This window comes from Gobio gobio, assembly GCF_949357685.1.
Source record: "Gobio gobio genome assembly, chromosome: 4".
In the NCBI taxonomy this organism is placed as follows: Eukaryota; Metazoa; Chordata; class Actinopteri; order Cypriniformes; family Gobionidae; genus Gobio; species Gobio gobio.
The window spans coordinates 44,198,010-44,218,542 of NC_137100.1; the positions used below are offsets into that span (position 1 = coordinate 44,198,010).

At 39.7% G+C, this 20,533-nt stretch overlaps 1 protein-coding gene across 2 annotated transcripts in view; it reads right to left on the reverse strand.

The window, feature by feature from the left end:
- The window catches only part of nsmfb (NMDA receptor synaptonuclear signaling and neuronal migration factor b), a 38,447-nt gene that overhangs the window by 16,683 nt on the left and 1,231 nt on the right, over positions 1-20,533 (reverse strand). The window contains exons 2-5 of one of the 2 annotated variants that reach the window (XM_079813959.1): positions 10,648-10,709; positions 9,754-10,437; positions 9,585-9,657; positions 3,909-3,977 (exon numbers count right to left, since the gene is read on the reverse strand). In XM_079813959.1, the coding sequence (XP_079670085.1) occupies positions 3,909-3,977; positions 9,585-9,657; positions 9,754-10,437; positions 10,648-10,709 (888 nt within the window). The remainder of the gene's footprint in view (positions 1-3,908; positions 3,978-9,584; positions 9,658-9,753; positions 10,438-10,647; positions 10,710-20,533) is intronic. The other variant, XM_079813960.1, reaches the window with a different exon arrangement.

Genomic DNA, 20,533 nt, shown 5'->3' on the forward strand with positions numbered 1-20,533 from the left:
ACTTAAAATTATGAATATAAACGTGTTAAAAGGAGAAATTACTTTAGTAAAATCAGTGGCAAGTTTTATTCTACATAAGACAGGTGGCCGCCTCATGGAGGCTGACATTTTGTGAGATTACATGATCTGTGAAATACTACTCTACTTTATGGGTGAAAAAAAAAATGGGTAAATAAGATATTTTTACAACAGCATTGGTAACCAAAAACATTTGATTTTGTGTGATGTAACATCCACACATATGGAATGATTATCAATTTGTGCACACATATGTTGTGACATAACGGAAACACAAATGTAATGTAATTGCAAATACAATTTGCAATTGTTTTTGAAAATTGTCCAGAATATCATTCCATACACACAGATAGATGTCAGTATAAACACTGTATTGGCCTGCGAAACAAATGACCTACACTATATAGTAAGTGAGTAGTATATCTGAATTCTTAGTATTCATAAAATTGTCGGTGAAAGTACCTGGATGACCTACTGTACTACCTTTGGCGAGATTCTAAAGTGCACATCCGATGGACACTTTACTATCCCATGAGGCCACGGAAGAGGTGAATGACAGTAAAGCAACCCACGGCGTAGATCACATGACAGTGATAACACGGCAGATATAGTATGTCTGAATTTCATTCATACTACACACTCTCATACTATATAGAACATCATTTTGAAACAGTCGTGACGTAAGTTTCAAATGTAGTACATTCTATACAGTATGTGATTTCGGACGCAACCTTAAATTTGCCTGTGTGTACGTGTTAGTGCAGTAAATCTTTCTACCAATATGAATAACTTGATAGAAAGTGCAAAATACAAATGTTTTCAATGTTCTCATTACGGAGTTCTGGTGACTCTCAAACCAGAAAATCGCTCACAGAAAATTGACTACTACAAACTGCCTCATCAGAGAATGAAAGCAAGTTCAGTTGACCCACTCGTTCAACTGACAGCCTCCCTTATCGTTAGCACTCTACACTTGTTCTCCATGCATCATGTCACCATGGTTACACCGTAGCATAGTATTATAGAGTGTGGAGAGGTAGGTGGTCTTTCCTCATTTGCAGCCATAGAGCAGCTCACACACTCAATGTGGAGCCTTTAAAATAAAGGAGAGCTGGGCCAGGGATGAAATAATGAGGCAATTTGGCTTGTACAAAAAACAGGATCAAAACCGCCACAGTGTAGAGTAAGCATTTTGTTTCTGCAGGCATGATGCAGTTACACAGCACCACAATATTAGAGAGAAGCACTGCTGCCTAAGCCAGTAAAATATACTGCGGGAAAAAACTAATATTCCTGAGTGATGCACAGCAGAGGACATTTTTACAGCATGTACTGTAGCTGTGCCACTATGAGCCTCTAATCAAATCCACCAACGTGAACATTTTACAAAAAAGAAAAGAGCTTTTTTTTAATATCGCTGTTAAATTTGAGATGGCTATAAAGAGTGCGGTGACAATGCATCTGTATAGTTGTCAGATCTGCTTTTCTCCTTATGTCCATCTTGCTGACAACCTTCTAAACTGCTGTCAAAGTCAATGTGCCGGCTGACAGGAAAAGAGCGCAGATCTTCATCAAGTTTCAAAAATAGTAGCGCATATCAAGAGAATTATGTCTTTTCAGCAGCATTTTTAATTAGACGCTCTAATGATCTTAATCCTCATTTGTGAGCGTGCTGAAAATAGAGTGATCAGTCAGATCGCCCAAGTGTGACATGTTGATCCTCACAGATATATATATATCCATTGCTTTTTATGCCTAGAATATAACATCACACATTTCTTAAAAAGCACAGCCATTCAAATGGGAACAACAGAAAGTTTAAATAAAACAACTCAACAGTGCCAGAAGATTTAGTGCATGTTCTACGTTTTTATCAGATAAAGAAACCCAGCACAATTAAAAATACTATGAGCTTCAAGGGATCGTTCACTCAAAAAAATGAAAATCCTGTCATAATTTACTCCCCCTGATGTTGTTCCAAACCCATATGACTTTATTTATTTTATGGAACATATAAAAGTGCTTTTGAAGAAAATATTGGCCACTTATTTCAAAAATGAGGACTGGGGCTGTCAAGCTCCAAAATGGAAAAAAAAAAGAAGGCCTGCCCTACGTCTCTTTGATGTGTTCACGAGAAGTATAGAGATATCGGATTTGTGAATGAATAGATCAACTGAATCAGTTCACAAATCAGAACTGTGTGTTGTTCACTAATTGAACTATTCCAATTCAACTGTGAAGTCAACTCACTGACACAGTTATTCGGTTAAGAGTAATATAATTAGTTATAATCAGCTTAAATGTTGGTCTGTTCACACAAAGCTACTGTATTAATCATACTTCAAAAGACTTACAGCACACAAATCATATAGAAATGAATTTGTCACCATTGATTGTGATTGCATGGAAACAAAGGACCAAGTTATTATCATTATAATAAAACTGTTCATTTTGTGTTTGATGGAAGAAAGAACTCATAAGGGTTTTGAAAGACATAAAAGTGAGTGAATGATGGCAGAATTTTCATTTTTGAGTGAACTAAACATTTCATGTGCAGTTGTTTTGTAATCCTAATGGATGCAAACGATTATCTGCAACCTTCCAGTCAGAGGACAGAGACAGGCATCTACAGTAATGTTGTTGAGCAGCATCATGGGACCTCTGGAGAACACTAAAAGCTACGTTCACATTCTGCTCTCTTTTTTTTTTTGTTACACCTCTGCTGGGAAGATGAGAACCAAATATGTTCTTTCAATTTTCCTTCAGTGCACTGCATATTAGTTCTCTCTAGCAATTCTGTATCATGCTGGAAGACTTTTTTGATGATCAGCCAGCAGGCCAATTAGGTTTTACTGGGCCAACAAATGTTTTTATATATGTAAGCCAATTTGGCCAGGTGGAATGAGATTGGCTGTTGTTAGTGTGATGCGTGACACAAGACTGATAAGTGAACCTCTGAAAGTGTTCAGTTGTCAGCTGTATCGATTAACACACTCTGACCTATTGATCCAAGCAGCCAAACATAGACAGACACACACAAATACCCAGGTGCTTTGTGTGTGTGTGTGTGTCAGGTTTTGCTTTCAATCAAGAGCAGTAAACCTGAAATCACTTATATTGGGGGGGACCAGCAAATAGCTTAATAAACAACAACATTTTAAAAATTTAAATCCACAGAGGTTTGTGTGAGGGTTAGGTTGAGGGGTTTGGTGATAGAAAATATCACTAGCTCTGCATAAAAATGGAAACTCCATCATTGGGGAGGTTTTTATAATGTTTTTGGGGAAAAGTCTCTTATGCTCACCAAGGGTGCATTTATTTGAACAAAATAAATACAGTAATACAGTAATATTGTGAAATATTATTACAATTTAAAATAAAAAAGCTGTGCTGCTTAATATTTCTGTGGAAACCTTTTTCTAAGATTCTTTGATTAATTGAAAGTTTAAAAGAAAAACATTTATTTGAAATAGAAATATCTAAGTCTTCACTGTCATTTTTTATACCAATTTAATGCTTTCTTGTTTCTATATATCTAACCATTGTTATTTACTGTACAGTAACTGGTTTTATTTTTTTACTGTAACGTGGAAACAGGCTTCTGCAGAAAATTCTAGGTTTAGATCAATAAAACTGCTTCTGGCTTTCTGCTTGGTAAGCCTAGCCTGACAACTCCACAGGGAAGTGTGCAATGAAGGAAACAGTTCTTCATGTGTAGTATTCAGGATTGGAGTGTGGATTTTAAAAAGATCTGAGGCGATACACACACACACACAACACTACAGTAACACAGTACAACACAAAACACCATCTCACCACTGTCTCACTCTACGTGTGAGTGTGTTTGGGGAAAGGCTTTGACACATGGCATTAGGGTCAGTAGACAGTACCTCTCCATCAGTGCGGTGGCCTCTTGCTCTCTTTTTCTCCTCTTTCTCTCTGCAATTCCACGGAACGCCCTGCTGGGACCGGTCACAGTGTTATAGGCTGTGGGTGTAGGTGTGTGTACAGGGGGCAGTGCAAAGGGAAAAGTCTAGAGTGGCCACAGGACAGTTCAAACCACAACAGGTGCTGATCACCACCCACAGGTCAACAGGACACGACCACACGCACGTACACAAACTATACATTACGACCACAGCAAAGTCAAGTGTAACAGACACTCAGTCACCAACCAGCACAGAGGATAACTTCACAGAGTGGTCCTCTTATCTAGCATGCTTTCTATTGTTTTTGACAGGGTGACAGAAGATATAGCCATCATCATTGACAGCTTATGTTAAATCAAACTCCTGTCCTCAGCGGATGAGGTTAATGACAGCCCAGAAGCTACTTTCTGACATTGTGTGTGTGTGTGCATTTATTGCATGTGGGTGTATCCTGAAATCCTTCAGAGCCTTGACAGACTGGCGATGGTCTTGGAACTCTGCGTGGAAATCTTGAGATGAGTGACTTTTCTGGGGTATACCCGGGCTATATTTAGTTATTCTGTGTGCAATATTCAACAGTGATGGCAGCAATCGCCATATTGCTCCTAACAAGGGCAATCCACCCTTTTGTCAAAATTGTTAAAATATACCATGCATTATAGTCAAAATACAAGCTTTGTTCCAAAGTCTAGTCAACTGTCTACCTTCTTTTCCAAAACTTGCTTTTGTCTTACCCTGATTCACCCCGAGATGGTTTTTGTGGGAAATTGCATATATTTGTCACTCGCTTGGGCATGTCTCGTCATAACCGTAAATAGAGAAAAGTTGCTCCAGCTACTTTGACGTGAGTATGGTGTGGGAGTGGCATAGGTTAGTTAGAATAGGTTTAATCTAGGTTAAATTACCTGTTTAAAAAAAAAAAAAGAAAGAAAGTAAAAAAGTCTGTTGGCAAAAAGGGAACGTGACAGAGCTCATAATAAAATGAGAACCAACATTGGCTTGGCATTTTGGAAATGGCGAGAACTGAGGGATTTGAAATTGCGACATGGAGATGGGGTTTTTATTACTCAACAGGTGAGTAAGGTATTTTATTGAACATATAAATTGCTATATGTAGCTCTCTAAAAAGATTTTGTTGAAAAGCATTATCTATTGTGAAGGTTCATTTCATTTTGACTGTTGTATCGCTGTGCTGGAATTTGTTAATTTATTTAAAGGGGTGGTTCCGTGTTTTTTTTTCAAGGCTTGGTTGTGTTTATGGGGCGCAGTATAACATGTCTTAATACTTCTTTTTTTTTTAAACGCCATATTTTTCTTATATTTTACCTTTATTCCACACCGCTGTCTCCACTGTCCTTGGAACGGCTCGTTTGCTTCCTGCTTCTGTGAAGCCCATCCCTCCGAAAAACGCAATGGTCTAAGATTGGTTAGATGGCCAAATGTAGTTTGTAGTTCTGCAACAGCTCTCTCTCTTTCGTAATGACTGCGACGTGGCCTCGCCCACTTTGTTGCGTGTTCGCGGGGGCAGTGTTTATGTTAATAGCAAGGGTTTATGATGTCACTAACCCGGGAAGAAGCTTGTTGTAGTCCAAACTGGACATTTTTGTAGACAATAAACTGCCATAACTTTAAAAGACAATATCTCCGTTTGCATTGAACTTTCAGCGCTGTAACTTTGCAGATACTGTTTATGCTCAAGCAGCAACATTACACACAAACTAAAGTTAAAAAAGTGAAATCGCATGCAACCACCCCTTTAAGGGAAGTACTGTGTCTATTAAGAATAGGGTTGGGCATCGTTTTGATTTGAACGATTCTGATTCCGATTCTTAGTTTCGATTACGGTTCTTTTCGATTCTCGATTCCGATTCTTTGAGGGGTGGAGTCACAACATGTCACAGGCTCATTTCACAGAGGAAAATTGTATTTTGATTCAATAATGAGTTTTAGTTTTGGGACTTTCTCCGCTGGCATTTCCACTTGCTTTGCTGCAAAGGTGAATGGAGTTTCACACCGAGTCCCGACTTAACAATAGCATTAACAGCAGTCATATTAGGACGGCTACTAGCGTGGGCAATTTATATCTACATTTATCTACGAGGGGGGGGAATAATTTCGGTAACGTTGTTGTTCACCACAATTCGCAATTTGGTCAAGGGCTTTGTTATTACACTACAATCACTTACCTGATTATGACGAGGTGGGATAATGTTAGTTCACCCTGAAATGAAAATAAAGCCATCTTTTACTCACCCAGCTGTTGTTCAAATGCGCGTGTTCCTGTGTGTGCGCACTCCAAGCCGCAGTAGCCTCGTGCAATATTGTCATGACAACCGGTACACAATATTCACTTAAGGAGGTTATATTATTAGTATTATTTCTTATCATATACGTTATAGAAAAGACGAGAATCGCGTTTTTTTCTATTGAGCTTGATTTCTCAAAATGGTTATGTGTGTGTGTGTGTGTGTGTGTGTGTGTGTGTGTGCTTATCGTGGGTGCAATGACAACAGTGCGAGTTATTATAGTAGGCATGAGCGCCTCATAGTGCACACAGAGGAGCGCGCTCAGAATAACGGCCGAGCTCAGTGTTTTGACTGAATAATACGGTTTCTTTCTCGCAAAACCAGTGTGCCCCCTGAACACTTTCCATATGGCGCGCGTCTCCCTGTATCGTTGCGTGATACATTTGTTTATTTTTTGTAATGTTTTAGCTGATCGCCATTCACTGCCATAATAGGAAGGAGCGCGTGCAGGAACAGTATTTTAAATGTCATAGGACATAGGGCACTGGGACAACATCAGGGTAAGTAAAATAAGGCTTTATTTTCATTTCAGGGTGAACTATCCCGTTAATAACGTTGGTTAGCGCAGGGTTGCCCAAGGAGGACAGACCTGCGCAGCATTTCAAACACGCTACACTCGTTAATGTATACACCACATATTTGTAGTGCATCCTCCCGTGCAAGAAATAAGTTTGTCATATGTGTTGCACTGTGCCGACCCAGGCTTTTTTTTAAAAAGTGAAATAAAGCCACACTTTTGAGCGCCGCTTACCGTGCTCCATGGCTGTAACAGAACAAACGGGCGCGGCAAGCACTTCCGAAAACTTGCGCGTTTGGAACCGATGATCGGAATCGAAAACAAAATTTCTAAACGATTCCAATGGCATCGTTATTTTTTAAACGGTTCCAAGTTGGAACCGGTTCTCGATGCCCAACCCTAATTAAGAAGTATAGCTACAGCAACATCTTCAACCAGTCAGCTTGTGATCCTTTCCATCTACACTGGTTAAAGCGAACCAAACAATGTTCTTCTGAAAAATGCATCCAGTTTTGTTTTTTTAACCGCTAGAGGGCCAAAAGTTACATAGTGTACCTTTAAAATCCTTTAACAAGCATGTTAACATCAAACACTGTTTTATATGTTATGGTGATGTCTTATGTCTTATGTGTTATTTTGCATTGGTTGTCTTTAAGACACATCCAGCGTATAGCGTTAGTTCTGGCAGGGCACGTTAGTCAAGCTTGCATCAGCTGACTGTCAGCTGATCACGTCTACCTATAGGAATACGATGCCTATCACAGCGTGCATATATAAGCTCCTTCAGTATTATCAGCTGCTATCACGTTTCTCCGGAGCTAATTACCCTCCATCCCCAGCTCCTCCTCTCGTCAGTCGTTATTTGGCATCTGATGGCATCTGAATCTGACTAAATTCCCGAATTAGGTTGTACATTTTAATATTGACATTACTGCTATCTGCAATACATCGTGCTTCTCTTCTGTTTACCCTTAGGGGGTTTATCACTGCTCTCCCTGCTCTTATCCATGCTAGGCTGCATGGATGCGCAGGGAGTTCTTGCCCAAAACAGGACCATACCGCCAATCTAAACTATATGCAAATTGTCTATTACTTTGACGATAGTGTTCCTGACAGAAATTTAGAATATGTTCTGAGTTAGGCTCAATTAGGTGTAGTAGTATCCTAGTATGCTATTCTGAATTCTGTCAAGTTCAACTGTACTAGAGCAAAGGCATATTAACACATACTGCTGTTGGATACCTGCACCTTTATCCAGATCAGTCACATGAGTTTCCATTTTAGTTAGAATGTTAGGAATGCACAGCAAAGCAGCTCACTAGGTTTTGGAACAGAGCTTCAGTAACTATTTTGTGGGCAAAAAGTGGTTAAAAAGTTAGGTCACTATAGTAGTACAACAAACAAGGTCTTTCTCTTACACAGCAGCTGAAATGTGAGTAGCGATACCGACCTGGATGAATCACTATTGGTAGAGCAGTATGTGTGCTGTATGAGACAAGAGTTCCTCCATAACTTCAAACACTCTGTCCAATGCTGGTGGAGTGAGAGTTAACACAGGACAGGAGAGGCAACAGCACAGAGGAGCAGAGGGTGGGGATGGAGTGGAGTGTTGACTTTTTAAAACAAAGTTCTAATGAGAAAGGAATACTCACGATATTCTTTAGAGCCAAGGAAAGATGCATAATAAAAAAGGTAAAAAGAGGAAAGTGAGAACAGTGCTTTAACCATTTCAAGAAAATATGAAAGAAATGAAAAGTAAAAAAAAAAAGGTAAGGAACACAGGAAATAGAGTGTTTTTCAAATATAAACACTGGGCCAGGTCTTATGAAAGAATCACCAAGTGCTTTATCACTACCTATAATAGTCAAATTACTAAATGACAGCTCTACAGCCAATCACAAAGGACAGGGAAAGAAAAAACTGAAAAGATGAAAGTGTCAATTAAAACCCAGCAAAATGAGGGGATGAATAAGTCAGAAAAGAACATGAATTCAGTATAGTTGCAGAGATAGCTAGTTATTCGTAGACAGGAAGCGGGATAGAGTGGAGGATAGCATGATGAGGTGGGAGGGCATAGTAAGGTTGAGGGGGAGACAGCATGCATGTAGGCTGGAGGGAGATGGACTGCACCCTGGTGGGGGAGGAGGTGGGCTCTGTGATTAAGACTTCTGCCCGACAGGTGATAATTAAGCAGTCAAGCTGAGCGAAAGCGTCTGTGCACAGAGAAAAATGAAGCCTAAATTCACTCAACTGAAAAGTTGAAGAATAAACAAAAGAGAAAGAGGGAGAGGGAGAGGGAGAGGGAGAGGGAGAGGGAGAGGGAGAGGGAGAGAAAGATGATAGGATGGGAAAGAAAAAAAGGCAAAGAGGAAGGGGAAGCTAATTGAAAGAAAAATGAAAGATGAAGAGAAAGATGCAGAATCAAAAGGAAGAGACAGGAAGTGAATGAAGAAGGTAAAGAGAAAGTAGAAAGGAATCTGAAATGGAAAAAGAAAGATGAAGAGTCAAAGGAATAGGAAGAGGATGTGGAAGAAGAAGAAGGAGGAAGGGGAAAGGAACAGGAACAGGAGGAGAACAAAGAATGCAAAGGGAAAAAGGAGGGAAACAGTAATGGAAAGAACCGGAAAGGGCAAAGAAGAAGGGAAAGAAGAAGAGAAAGAGGAAGCAGAAAGCGAAAGAATACCTCCAGTCCTCCCACATGCATGAGTCAGGATAGCTTAAATTACATGTCTGCTTCAGAGACCAACCCTACTTCAGAGGAAGCCAAAGGGATGAAGGGAAAGATTGATGAAATGCAATCCCATGTGTACTCACGCTTGCATGGTGGTGGTCGCAGTCTGAAAGCTGAACATGTTCTCTTTAGGGAACCAGCTGTTCCCGTGATCCTCTGCAAGCAAAAAGAGCAAAGGAAGCAGGTAGTGAGTAAATCTCAAAATCAATAAACCAATAAAAAGTCATTCTGTGATTGGGATGTTCTCCTTACCTCGTTCTTCAGAGGACACACGGTCCTCACTGTACATTCTCTCCAGCTTTTTGTGCTGTTTGCCACCACCGTGAGGTGACGTATCAAGGTCCAGAGAGCGCTGACTCTGGCAGTGTGGCCGAATACAGGCAACACAATCTGGCGTGCAGTCCTCTCTAGACCTGCTTCGTCTCGACCCCCAGTCCCGGATGTTATGGGCACTTCCTGAGCTCTGCAAAGGTTGGGTCAGAGGTGCATGGCCATAGTGTTGCTGGTGGGTGGGGCCGCTGTTTCCACGATGGTGACTTCCTTGATGATGGCTGCCACGTAAACTGGAGGGAGCATTGGTTCTTGGAGGGTCTGTGGTCCTCTTCAACACCTCTAGCTCCAGGCTCTCTTCGCTTCCCTGGCCCCTGAGCATATCTCGCTCCCTGGTAATGGTGTAGACACGTGCTGGCTTCAAAGAGCTCTCTGCACGTTTTTGACGCTGTTGGTCCTCAGAAGAAAGGCTGCGCTCTACGGAGAGACGACGCTTGGAACTGGTGTGAAGGGGAGCAGACTGGCTGCCTGGCTGAACCTCTTCTGGACTGGGCTTGACTATGAGAGTGTGTTGGGCATATGGCTGGAGGCTGTTATTGTTGTTCAGTCGGCTGATGTCAGGGGAGTCTGTGTCTTGACCAATGTAGGTGTCAGACAGCAAATGATCTGAAGTGAGAGACACCAAGAAAACAAGAAAAACTGAGATTTTTCATCTTGTCTTGGCAAAGCAACAGGTGCCAATAAAGCTCCTCTGTAATGATCAATTGAAAGATGACTGGGTGAGTGGTCAGAGGTGGAATACAATCGGTGAATGGAAGGAGAGGCAAAAGACATGAGAACAAATGGAGGTAGGGCATGAGGTGGAATGAACCTAACCTGCTCCGTTGCGGTTCTCAGGGTGTGTGTGCGAAAGATACTCTCCAAATGCTCGAGCTGCTCTGCAGAGAGACAAACAGAAGACCAAATCAAAGCATGGAGATAAAACTCTCGGTCTTGACGTACTTTCGCACGCTGATGCTTTCAGATCTCGGTACAAATTCATAATCCGTTTATTAAATGTTCTGCGTCACTGTTTTCGGGTCCAAATGCTCTTTCGGATCCCAAAAGCAAACAAAAATGTTCCTAATATACAGTAACCGTGTGCTGTAGTACTACCAAAAAATCCTAATCCTAGCCTTTATTTCCATACCAAAATCTCAGTTGGCCAAATTGTTAAAATACTGGTGTCTGGGACACGTGAGCCCAGAGAATGTATTGGACTACGAATGAACACTGCTTATAAATGGCTGTTGAGACAGTATTCTCACTTGAAATGGAGAAGCTTGGACCCGGAAAAAGTATTTGATACACCACGACTTGACAAGAAGATTGTTTTTCATTATAATATTACAAGCAGCCTCTATATTTCATATCCGTTTCAATGGACCTGTTCTATAGAGTTACACAGAGATATTTACAGACCACTAACTTTATCAAGCAATTTTAGATTCTCCTATTGGCCACTAATGTGCACGAGTGATTTGGTTTGGCTTCGCATTTAAATATAATGTCTGCTTTATTCAACTGACTATATTTCTCACCTGAACACTGTGAGATATCTGGTTTTCCCACAAAACAAAGCAAATTGGAAATATTGTCATATGTCACAAGATATGCCTCTAAATTAAACTAAGCCACCACAGATGTCAGAAAAATGCTGAAAAACTCCACATCCCATAACTTCTCGGGGCAATGAGGTGTAAAGCAGTGAATGAAATATAGATGAATACACTACAGCTTCCTGTGTGAGGCCACTTAGCTGCTGTGGTAAGAACATATTAGTCCCTAATATGACTTGCTGTATGAAGGGAGGGAGCAATAGCTCAGAAGTCAGGAAGCATAGTCAGGAACAGAGGTTGTTCGTCACTTTGATGGATAGTGTTGTAAAAATACCGTCATATTTTTAACCGTCATTTTAATTTTCATATTTTAATGATAATAAGACTTTTAATAGCTCTGGTTTTCATTCACATTTCCATTTTTCATCATGAACTTACAGGATGAGCATATAGGCAAAATTATGCATTTATTTATTTAAGAAGCGAATGGATGAACAGAGACTGTGCTTCACTTATGTGTTCAACACCACACAAAGCAGATGAATTGGCAGAGGCCAATAAAACACACTTGTGCCTGAACATGCAAATATGAACAAAGCAATATTACAAAATACAATTCTGATTATAATATGAATGAACAAAATGTAAAAAATGAATTGAACTAAACTCTATCAATGCTCTGCCTGACGTCAAATCTTCCTCCTGGTCTGCATCAACTTAAAGGGTTAGTTCACCCAAACATGATTTACTCACCCTCAAGTCATCCTAGGTGTATATGACATTCTTCTCTCAGACGAATACAATCAGAGTTATATTAAAAAAGTCCTGGCTCTTCCAAGCTTCATAATGGCAGTGAATTGTTGTTTTGTTAAATAGATAGTCCATAAATATGCATCTATCCATCATAAAACAGCTCCACACGGCTCCGGGGGGTTAATAAAGGGCTTCTGAAGCGAAGTGATGTGTTTGTGTAAGAAAAATATCCACATTAAAACTTTATAGACTAAAATAACGGACCACTGTACGTATCGATTTACGGCAAAAGAGTTACCCTTGACACATGCGTATTGACGAACGCGGAAGCACAGAGGATAGAGCAAAACAAAACGCCGTTCATGAATTAGAAGTCTAAAATTAGATTTTTTAAAGAGAAACTGTGGAGGATTGCGATATAAGAGAAGAGGGGCTTGAGTTTGTTGCCCAGCCCCATCCCTAGGCATCAAAGCTTGCGATGCTCCTATACATCGCGTCAGGTGTTACTCTTTTGCGTAGGTCGACTTGCGTACCGCTGACCGCCGGAAGCTAGTTATTTTAGTCTATAAAGTTTTAAATATGGATATTTTTCTTACACAAACACGCCACTTCGCTTCAGAAGGCCTTTATTAACCCTCCAGATCCGTGTGGAGCAGTTATATGATGGATAGATCCTTTTTATGGACTTCAAAAACTAAACAACAAGTCACTGCCATTATAAAGCTTGGAAGAGCCAGGACTTTTTTAATAGAACTCCGATTTTATTCGTCTGAAAGAAGAAAGTCATATACACCTAGGATGACTTGAGGGTGAGTAAATCATGGGATCATTTTCATTTTTGGGTGAACTAACCCTTTAAGCTGAATGCTCGCCATCAAACTAATCATGGGAGACTGATGCAGAGGCAATTGTCATTAAATTTTTTGTCTTTGCCTTGGACAGGCGACTTCTCGTGGCAGTTTTAATTTTGTTCTGGAGGTTGAACCCACGCTCTGCTGACACACGAGCACTCGCCACCAACTTGACAGGGGGTGGGAATTACATTTACAAGTTAAAATAGAATAGATAACTGTACAGAGTGTAATAGGTCAAAATGACAGACAGCCTTCAGATTTTTCTGTCACTGCTTTAAAAAAATGATATTTCTATTACAGAAAATGTTCTGTTAACGTGACCTCTGGTAACATGAATGTGTTATAAAGAAGGAAAAAGAAAACACCTTTATGAGTAGAACCATGTGTTCTTAGCAATAAAAGACAGGATTCAAAGAACTCTATCTACATTGCCATACCTTCCACTCATTTAACCTGCACAATGATCTTTATGCAATGTTTTCACTGCGTGTGTGTGTGTGGTTATGCCACTGAAAATGGCTTCCACAATGCTTAAGTCCATTGAAAACAAACAAAAAAATGCATGCATTTGCACTCCCAATGGCCCTTAAAATCAGCATAGATGATTTATACAAATCATTAACACATTCGAAGAGCTGCCAGATTCCATTATCAAATGCATCTCTCCACCTCTTAAGCATGGGAAAGATTTAGACAGTATTCCCCTCCTGTGTGGCCCAGCGAGAACACTACTAATGCAGCCTAATCGCTCGCATATGCTGGGGGAGTACACTAACTAGCATGCACAAATAAAAAATAGCATCCAACCCATTTTACTCGCCTTGTTTTTAATTTAGTTCCCAACTAATGATGCCTTCCCACACAAATGTTTCTCCTGCACAAGCTCACTAAATATGTAGATTCTAACGTGCATAAATAGACTCTTTAGGCCCACCTCCACCCCTGCACTTTGAGAAACGTGCATGCTACACAAATTCACACAGATGAACGCTGTGAACTGACAAGCACCTCTACAAGCACACAAACCCATAATCAGCACACTATGAGCAAATTGTGCAGTCTCTGCACCTCTCTAGGGATGCTGGGAAATGGGATGGCGCTGTTGTTGGAGTAGCCATGCTTTCCTGCAACGACACTTTAAATAATGAAATAGCCAGCATGTGCATCTCTCTCTCCTCACTCAACAAACTCAAGTTCTAACAGATGGGAAGAATAGAGCAGAGTGCAATCGTCCAATCTCTTTCTCATCATTCTTCTCACGGTCTCACTCCGCAGTGCCTGGAGTAGGTACAAGCTAAGTGTTTTAAAGTGTGATGGGCCAATCAAAAAACATTAGAGGGCAGGGGTGGACTAGAACTAAAAGAGAGCACTGGACCAATGCCAACTCATCGAAAACCACAGCGTTTGTGTTATGATTGTACAGACATGGACATTAACTTGAAATGTACTCTATGGTGGTTCTAAAATAACACATTCAGCTTCTAGTCGGTGAGGAGAGGTGTGTGCAGTCAGATAGCAGGACAAATGCGATGGGACGCTCGCCGGTAGAGAAGGAAGTACAGTGCAGGGGGCTGCTCGGAAAAAAAGTTCCCTGCTAGGACACAAATCATTTTCAATACGATTGGAAGGCAGAACTCAGAGCGGGAGCAATCCCGTAAAACTGCTGTAAATGTGTGATAGATAAGTGGAGTGGGTGTCTGAGGGCAGTACGCCAGGATCCGAAGCTTAAATGGGATGGCCTTGTGTAAATTACTCCCTATAAATCGTTGTATATTACATCTTGTAAAAATTTTGTTTTCACAGCCAATGTCATGAGAAATCAGGTCCTGCCTTGAAATCGGGTCTCCTCTCCATAAACTACTAGTTAATAGTTTTATCAAATACAGTAGTACACACACACACAATATTATTTCAAAATATGTGTAAAAATGAAGATTCATACATCATCTGAAAGCTGAATAAATAAGCTTTCAAATGATGCATGGTTTGTTCGGATATGACAATATTTGGCCAAGACAACTATTGGAAAATCTGGAATCTGAGGGTGCAAACAAATCTAAATATTAAGAAAATCGCCTTTAAAGTTGTCCAAGTGAAGTCCTTAGCAACACACATTACTACTACTACTATATTTTTTATATATTTATGGTAAATTTACTAAATATCTTCATGGAACATGATCTTTACTTAATATCCTAATGATTTTTGGCATAAAAGATTGCCACAAATATACCTGTGCGACTTATGACTGGTTTTGTGGTCCATGGTCACATATAGCAGATAATAAATTTGACATAATGCAATTTCTTTTACTTGACAAACTGTTAATAAATAATAATAATAATAAAACATGATTGCATCAGTCTTTTAATAACTGAAATATTCTGACATTTAACACTTACGTAATTACATTAAAGATTATTGCGAATACATGTAGGTTAAGTACAAATGCGTAGTGTATAAGCTAAGCGATCAGGCTAATCTGATATCTTTATGCTATGCAATACGCAAGCTTACTAAAACTGACATTAATTGTCACTATAATAGTTTAAATGAAATATATCATAACATGATTTAGTAGTAATTATAACCAGGTGATAAAGAGAGTTCCATTAAGAGTTTTTAGAGCCAGTGGGATAGCTTGCGGTCCTAATGGAAAACTGATTTCTCTTGACACTGACCCACAAATCAACTGGTGCACTGGAAAATGTCCAAGTACTCTCTATGGCAAGTCGATTCCTGTAAGAGGGTTGGAGAGGACAAACTGAGAACACACGACTGTAATAGACAAGGACGGATTACGGACCATCCGTGATGGGTAATAGTCGATATGTAATGTCCAAATGACAAGAAATTGCATCGCAATTTTATATGAGAAATAAAATTGCAGTTGTGAGAATAAACATGCTGTGTGTGCAATACACCGCAAAATGGATGCCCCACAACCAATATTCAAAATCAAATCGGCAATAAGGTGTTCAAAATTAATTTGTGGTGCTAAAGATGGTCCAACATTCCTTATTTCTTCATTTATTTTGTTATATATACACACACATGCAACTGGCACATATTCAAGAGCTGTTCATTTATATGAATTTTACATTGGCAGTGGCTTGTATCCTGGGGTCAGGCCACCGTGGGCCTCTCCGCTGGAGGTACCTGACACACTCAGAGGCCCCCAGCACTGGCCCCATCGGCTTGTTTTATAATCTATCCTTTTTAAAGATGCAAGGAGTGAGGCAGGGAAAGTGATACCTCACCCCTCACTTTCATTGCTGAACCGCTGAACTTCAAAACTGCCTGCTTATCCACTCTGCGATTCAATCCAATTGTTCTTGTTGTGAACTTTTATCTTCTAAAGTGTAGGAAACTCAGAAGATAAAGACCAGGAGACTTCGGGGTCAAACAGAAGTTATTCTTTTAATGAGAACCCTCTGTGCTGCAGGTCGTCCGAAAACAGTCTGACTCAAACAGCATACCTGATAGGCAGTGTTGGGCACGTTACTTTAAAAAAGTAATTAGTTATAGTTACTAGTTACTTCTTACAAATAGTAACTCAGTTAGTAACTGAGTTACATCATTATAAAAGTAACTAATTACCAGGGAAAGTAATTACTGCGTTACTTTTTTTTTTTTTTCAAATGTTCAAATATGTCAAATAACTTGGATGCCCCCAATATTAGATATGTTAAATGAATGAATTGGACACTAAATAGAATAAATTATTATTATAAAACATTGTACATTAATGTACACTATTGTAATGTTGCTGTGGGACAATGTGAGAGACACCTATCAAATTCAATGCATTATTGTAAATATTATCAGTAGGCCTACTATAGTGTAAATATTGTGTAAATATTATCAGTACTATACTTTCCTTTGGTAGTGGAGCTCACGTTATCACTTGGGTTTTTAGCCACTAATTGTGTGGCATATGATGATATGAGGCGCTTCAAAATCACTTGCCACCGGCGTGGAGAGACTCTTTCTTCCTGGGCATAAGTTGCATGTTACATAAATATTCTTACCTTTCACCTCAACGAGGGAAAAGTAGCGCTTATACTTCCAGTTTGCGAAAGCTACCTTTGAAGTCGTTGGACCATCGCTGAATGTGCATATGCGTGTGCGTCATAGGTGTGTGTGTGTGTGTGTGTGTGTGTGTGTGTGTGTGTGTGTGTGTGTGTGTGTGTGTGTGTGTGTGTGTGTGTGTGTGTGTGTGTGTGTGTGTGTGTGTGTGTGTGTGTGTGTGTGTGTGTGTGTGTGTGTGTGTGTGTGTGTGTGTTATGTGTGTGAACCATAGACCGTGAAAAGAATAGGTGTGAACTCAACCTATCAACTTCAACCTTCCAATGGGGTCTCCCACCCACCAATCATCATCAGTTATGTGTACCACCGCACCCACCCCCAACACGCATGGCTGGTGCGCGCGCACACGCACACACACACGCACACACGTTGCAGGTCTGACTGACAGAGAGCCTGTTCGGATGAAAAGCGCTCCAGTGAGCTCAATTATAGTAACGCGACTAACGGCGCATTTTTTTCCCTCAGTAATGCTAACGGCGTTGTAACGGGAGAAACAGTAATTCGTTTGATTACTCGTTACTGAAAAAAATAATTCCGTTAGTAAGGCCGTTTATCTGTAACGCCGTTATTCCCATCACTGCTGATAGGTTATATACATTCCAAAGGGGGAGGGATTTACATTGAGGTTGAACAAAGCATGTAAATTAAATATACTGGTTTTGGGAAAACCCGCCCAGACAGAGTATCACCAATCCTACTCCTAATCAACATAACTATTCAAACGCATAGAGGCAACGACGGTGAGAACAGGTCCGGCAGGAATCTCCTGCTGGAAACTCAACAATCTTCCTTTATACCTCAAATGCTCACTGTAAAACAGGCCCAGCAGGAAAAAAAACAGAATTATTATCTATACCTTAAATGCTAAATACAATGTACTTTCTTAAATTTGTAATCTTACATTCTGCATACATTCTGCCTAAGAGCACAACAATTACCGTATTAGTGTGAGGATAGTTTACGTTTTTTTTTTAATCGAAATCTTTTTTTCAAAAATCTCCAATTAAAAAAAGCAAAGCTACTCAGTTGGAGAGAATTAAATTATGAATAATAAATATTGAGAAGCACTGTTGGTTATCAAAGGGCCAAATCACTCACAAACAGATTTATCTTCTCTCTTTCGCACACAGACTAGCCTTCGTCTCATGCCACTTTGTCTGAGGGTGTAGTAGGGTTTTCATCTGGGAGCATCTCTCATGTTTTCAGCCATGTGACAGTACAGGGGGAAGGGGATGAAGCAAAGAGGGAACACAGAGTGAAGCGTTTTAACCATATTAACTAAAGCAGATGCTTTAACCAGGACTGCTAGACGAAAGCCCTGTGGTGCTCCAGGAGAAGAGGCGGATGACTAGTCAGATGAACAACATGAAGAAACAAGCAGATGTAAAAACAATAACTGCCCATTGTGGACACAAATACACACTGGCATATAGATTGAAAACATGAGACTAAAAGTGCACAAAGGCAACATGGGTAAAGGAGAGTAGAGATAGCACACCCTGGAGCTGTTCGTGCACTGCTGTTTTCATGCGTCCGTTCACGCACAGAGCCAGAAATGAGTGCTTTTGCCCTGGGTGACTATGACTTCAGCAGACAGCTTTGGTGTGCTACACTAATTTAGTAAAACGCAAGTACAATTTGTTCTTGAGTGCCTCAGACGCATTAACCAGAACACTCATGTGTGACATGAGTCCTTTCTCTCGCATCAGTCCTCTTCCTTGTTCGCTCGTATTGAACTGACAAATTGTGTGTTCTCTTTGCCAATTTGATTTCTTATTGTACGTTCAGATCCTCGTCTCACACTGTCCTCACTGCCAGGTGCCAACTAGGAGTTTTTGTCATTGACAGCAACAATTTATGTAAGCTTGAAGTGTGAACTAAACACTGAGTCATATTCGTCTCTGAAAACGCTCAACATCTGCCATTGGCATGCAGATTTTAAAATCTCCTCATTAGAAATTCATTAACACGTAATGAGAAGGTCTCTAAATTAGTCGCACTAGCAAACATTGCGGTTCCAAATGGCAATCGACCAAAATGTCCCAGTTGATCCATTCCAATTTTTCGAGACCTTTCAGAACTCAAAACTCTTCCTGCAGTACAAAAAGGACATTTATTGGAACTAAGCCTGCGCAGTCAGTAAAATAGCAAGAGAATGGAGGATTTTATTATTTCACACACAAAAAAAAGATATTGCACATTATTACAGATGATATAAATAACTTAGTAAAGAATGACTGAAGTTTCGTTTAAAAAGTCCCTAATTCTAACAGTCTGACCTTTATAGATTGTGCAGCACATTTAATTATTTGTTGAGCAGTCAATGTAATGCAGGCTTTCTACAGAGACAGATATTGAAGGACGCGACAGGGCCAACAACCTTAGACCCAGAAAATCCTCAGTCTGCCAAAAAACGCATTTAGCATTAAGATTTAAAAAAGCAGCTCAGTACTGTGAAATAAATAAATAAATAAATAAAACTTTGACTAACTTTATAGGAGGAAATAAAACACATGATAAATAAAAGTCTTTAATTTATTGGTTTCCTAACTCAATAACTCAACAAAACATCTAGTAAAAATGACAGGAAAATGCCATGTCCCAGCCTTACCCAAAGCATCATCACACACATATAACCATATGAGTTTTCATATAATCTGGGCCTCCCTCCAGAACGACTGCAGGTGGTCTCAAGCTCTAATTAGACATTTACATGTCAGCCTGTGAGACTATGGGGAGGCTTATAGATCTATAGCCATTCACTGCATAACTCTAATTGGCATTGGGCTGTCATTTCAGCGTGGATCTTACTTTGGATGCGGGAGAAATTTTAAAGGGCTGAAAAATGTGGCACAACAGATTCCTAAAGTCATCCGTTTATCTATTCATCCATCAATCCATCGATTCATGATCCATCCATAATGATTGCAAAAGTGTAAAAACATACTTTTGGAGTAAATCTTTTGTCATCTATTTAAGGTTAATTTATTTTATGCAGAACAGACACTGGATTGCACTCCACCATAATGATTGATCTGATATCCAACTTTACACTATAAGGAAATATGAAGAACATCTCACAAACAAGATATACTGTGGTCAAGTAGCCATCAGGCTCCGTCCCCTAAGGCCTGTGTAGTGCAGTTCAGTGTACAGTACATCCAGTCTGTAAATGCATCTAACACAATAATAATCCATCTGAGAAAACTAGTTTGAAGCAGCAGCAGAAATGCAAATGCAATGGAAATAAAACCGTATTGAAATACTTAAAAAATAATATATAAAAAACATTAATAATAATAATAATTATACAACATTGAGTAAAATTATTGATCAGGTTGCATTAGTTAACTAGATTAGTTAACATTAACTAATAATGAACTGCACTTCTATATTTATTAATGTTTGTTAATGTTAATTTCAGCATTTGCGAACACATTAATAATAATAATAATAATAATAATAATT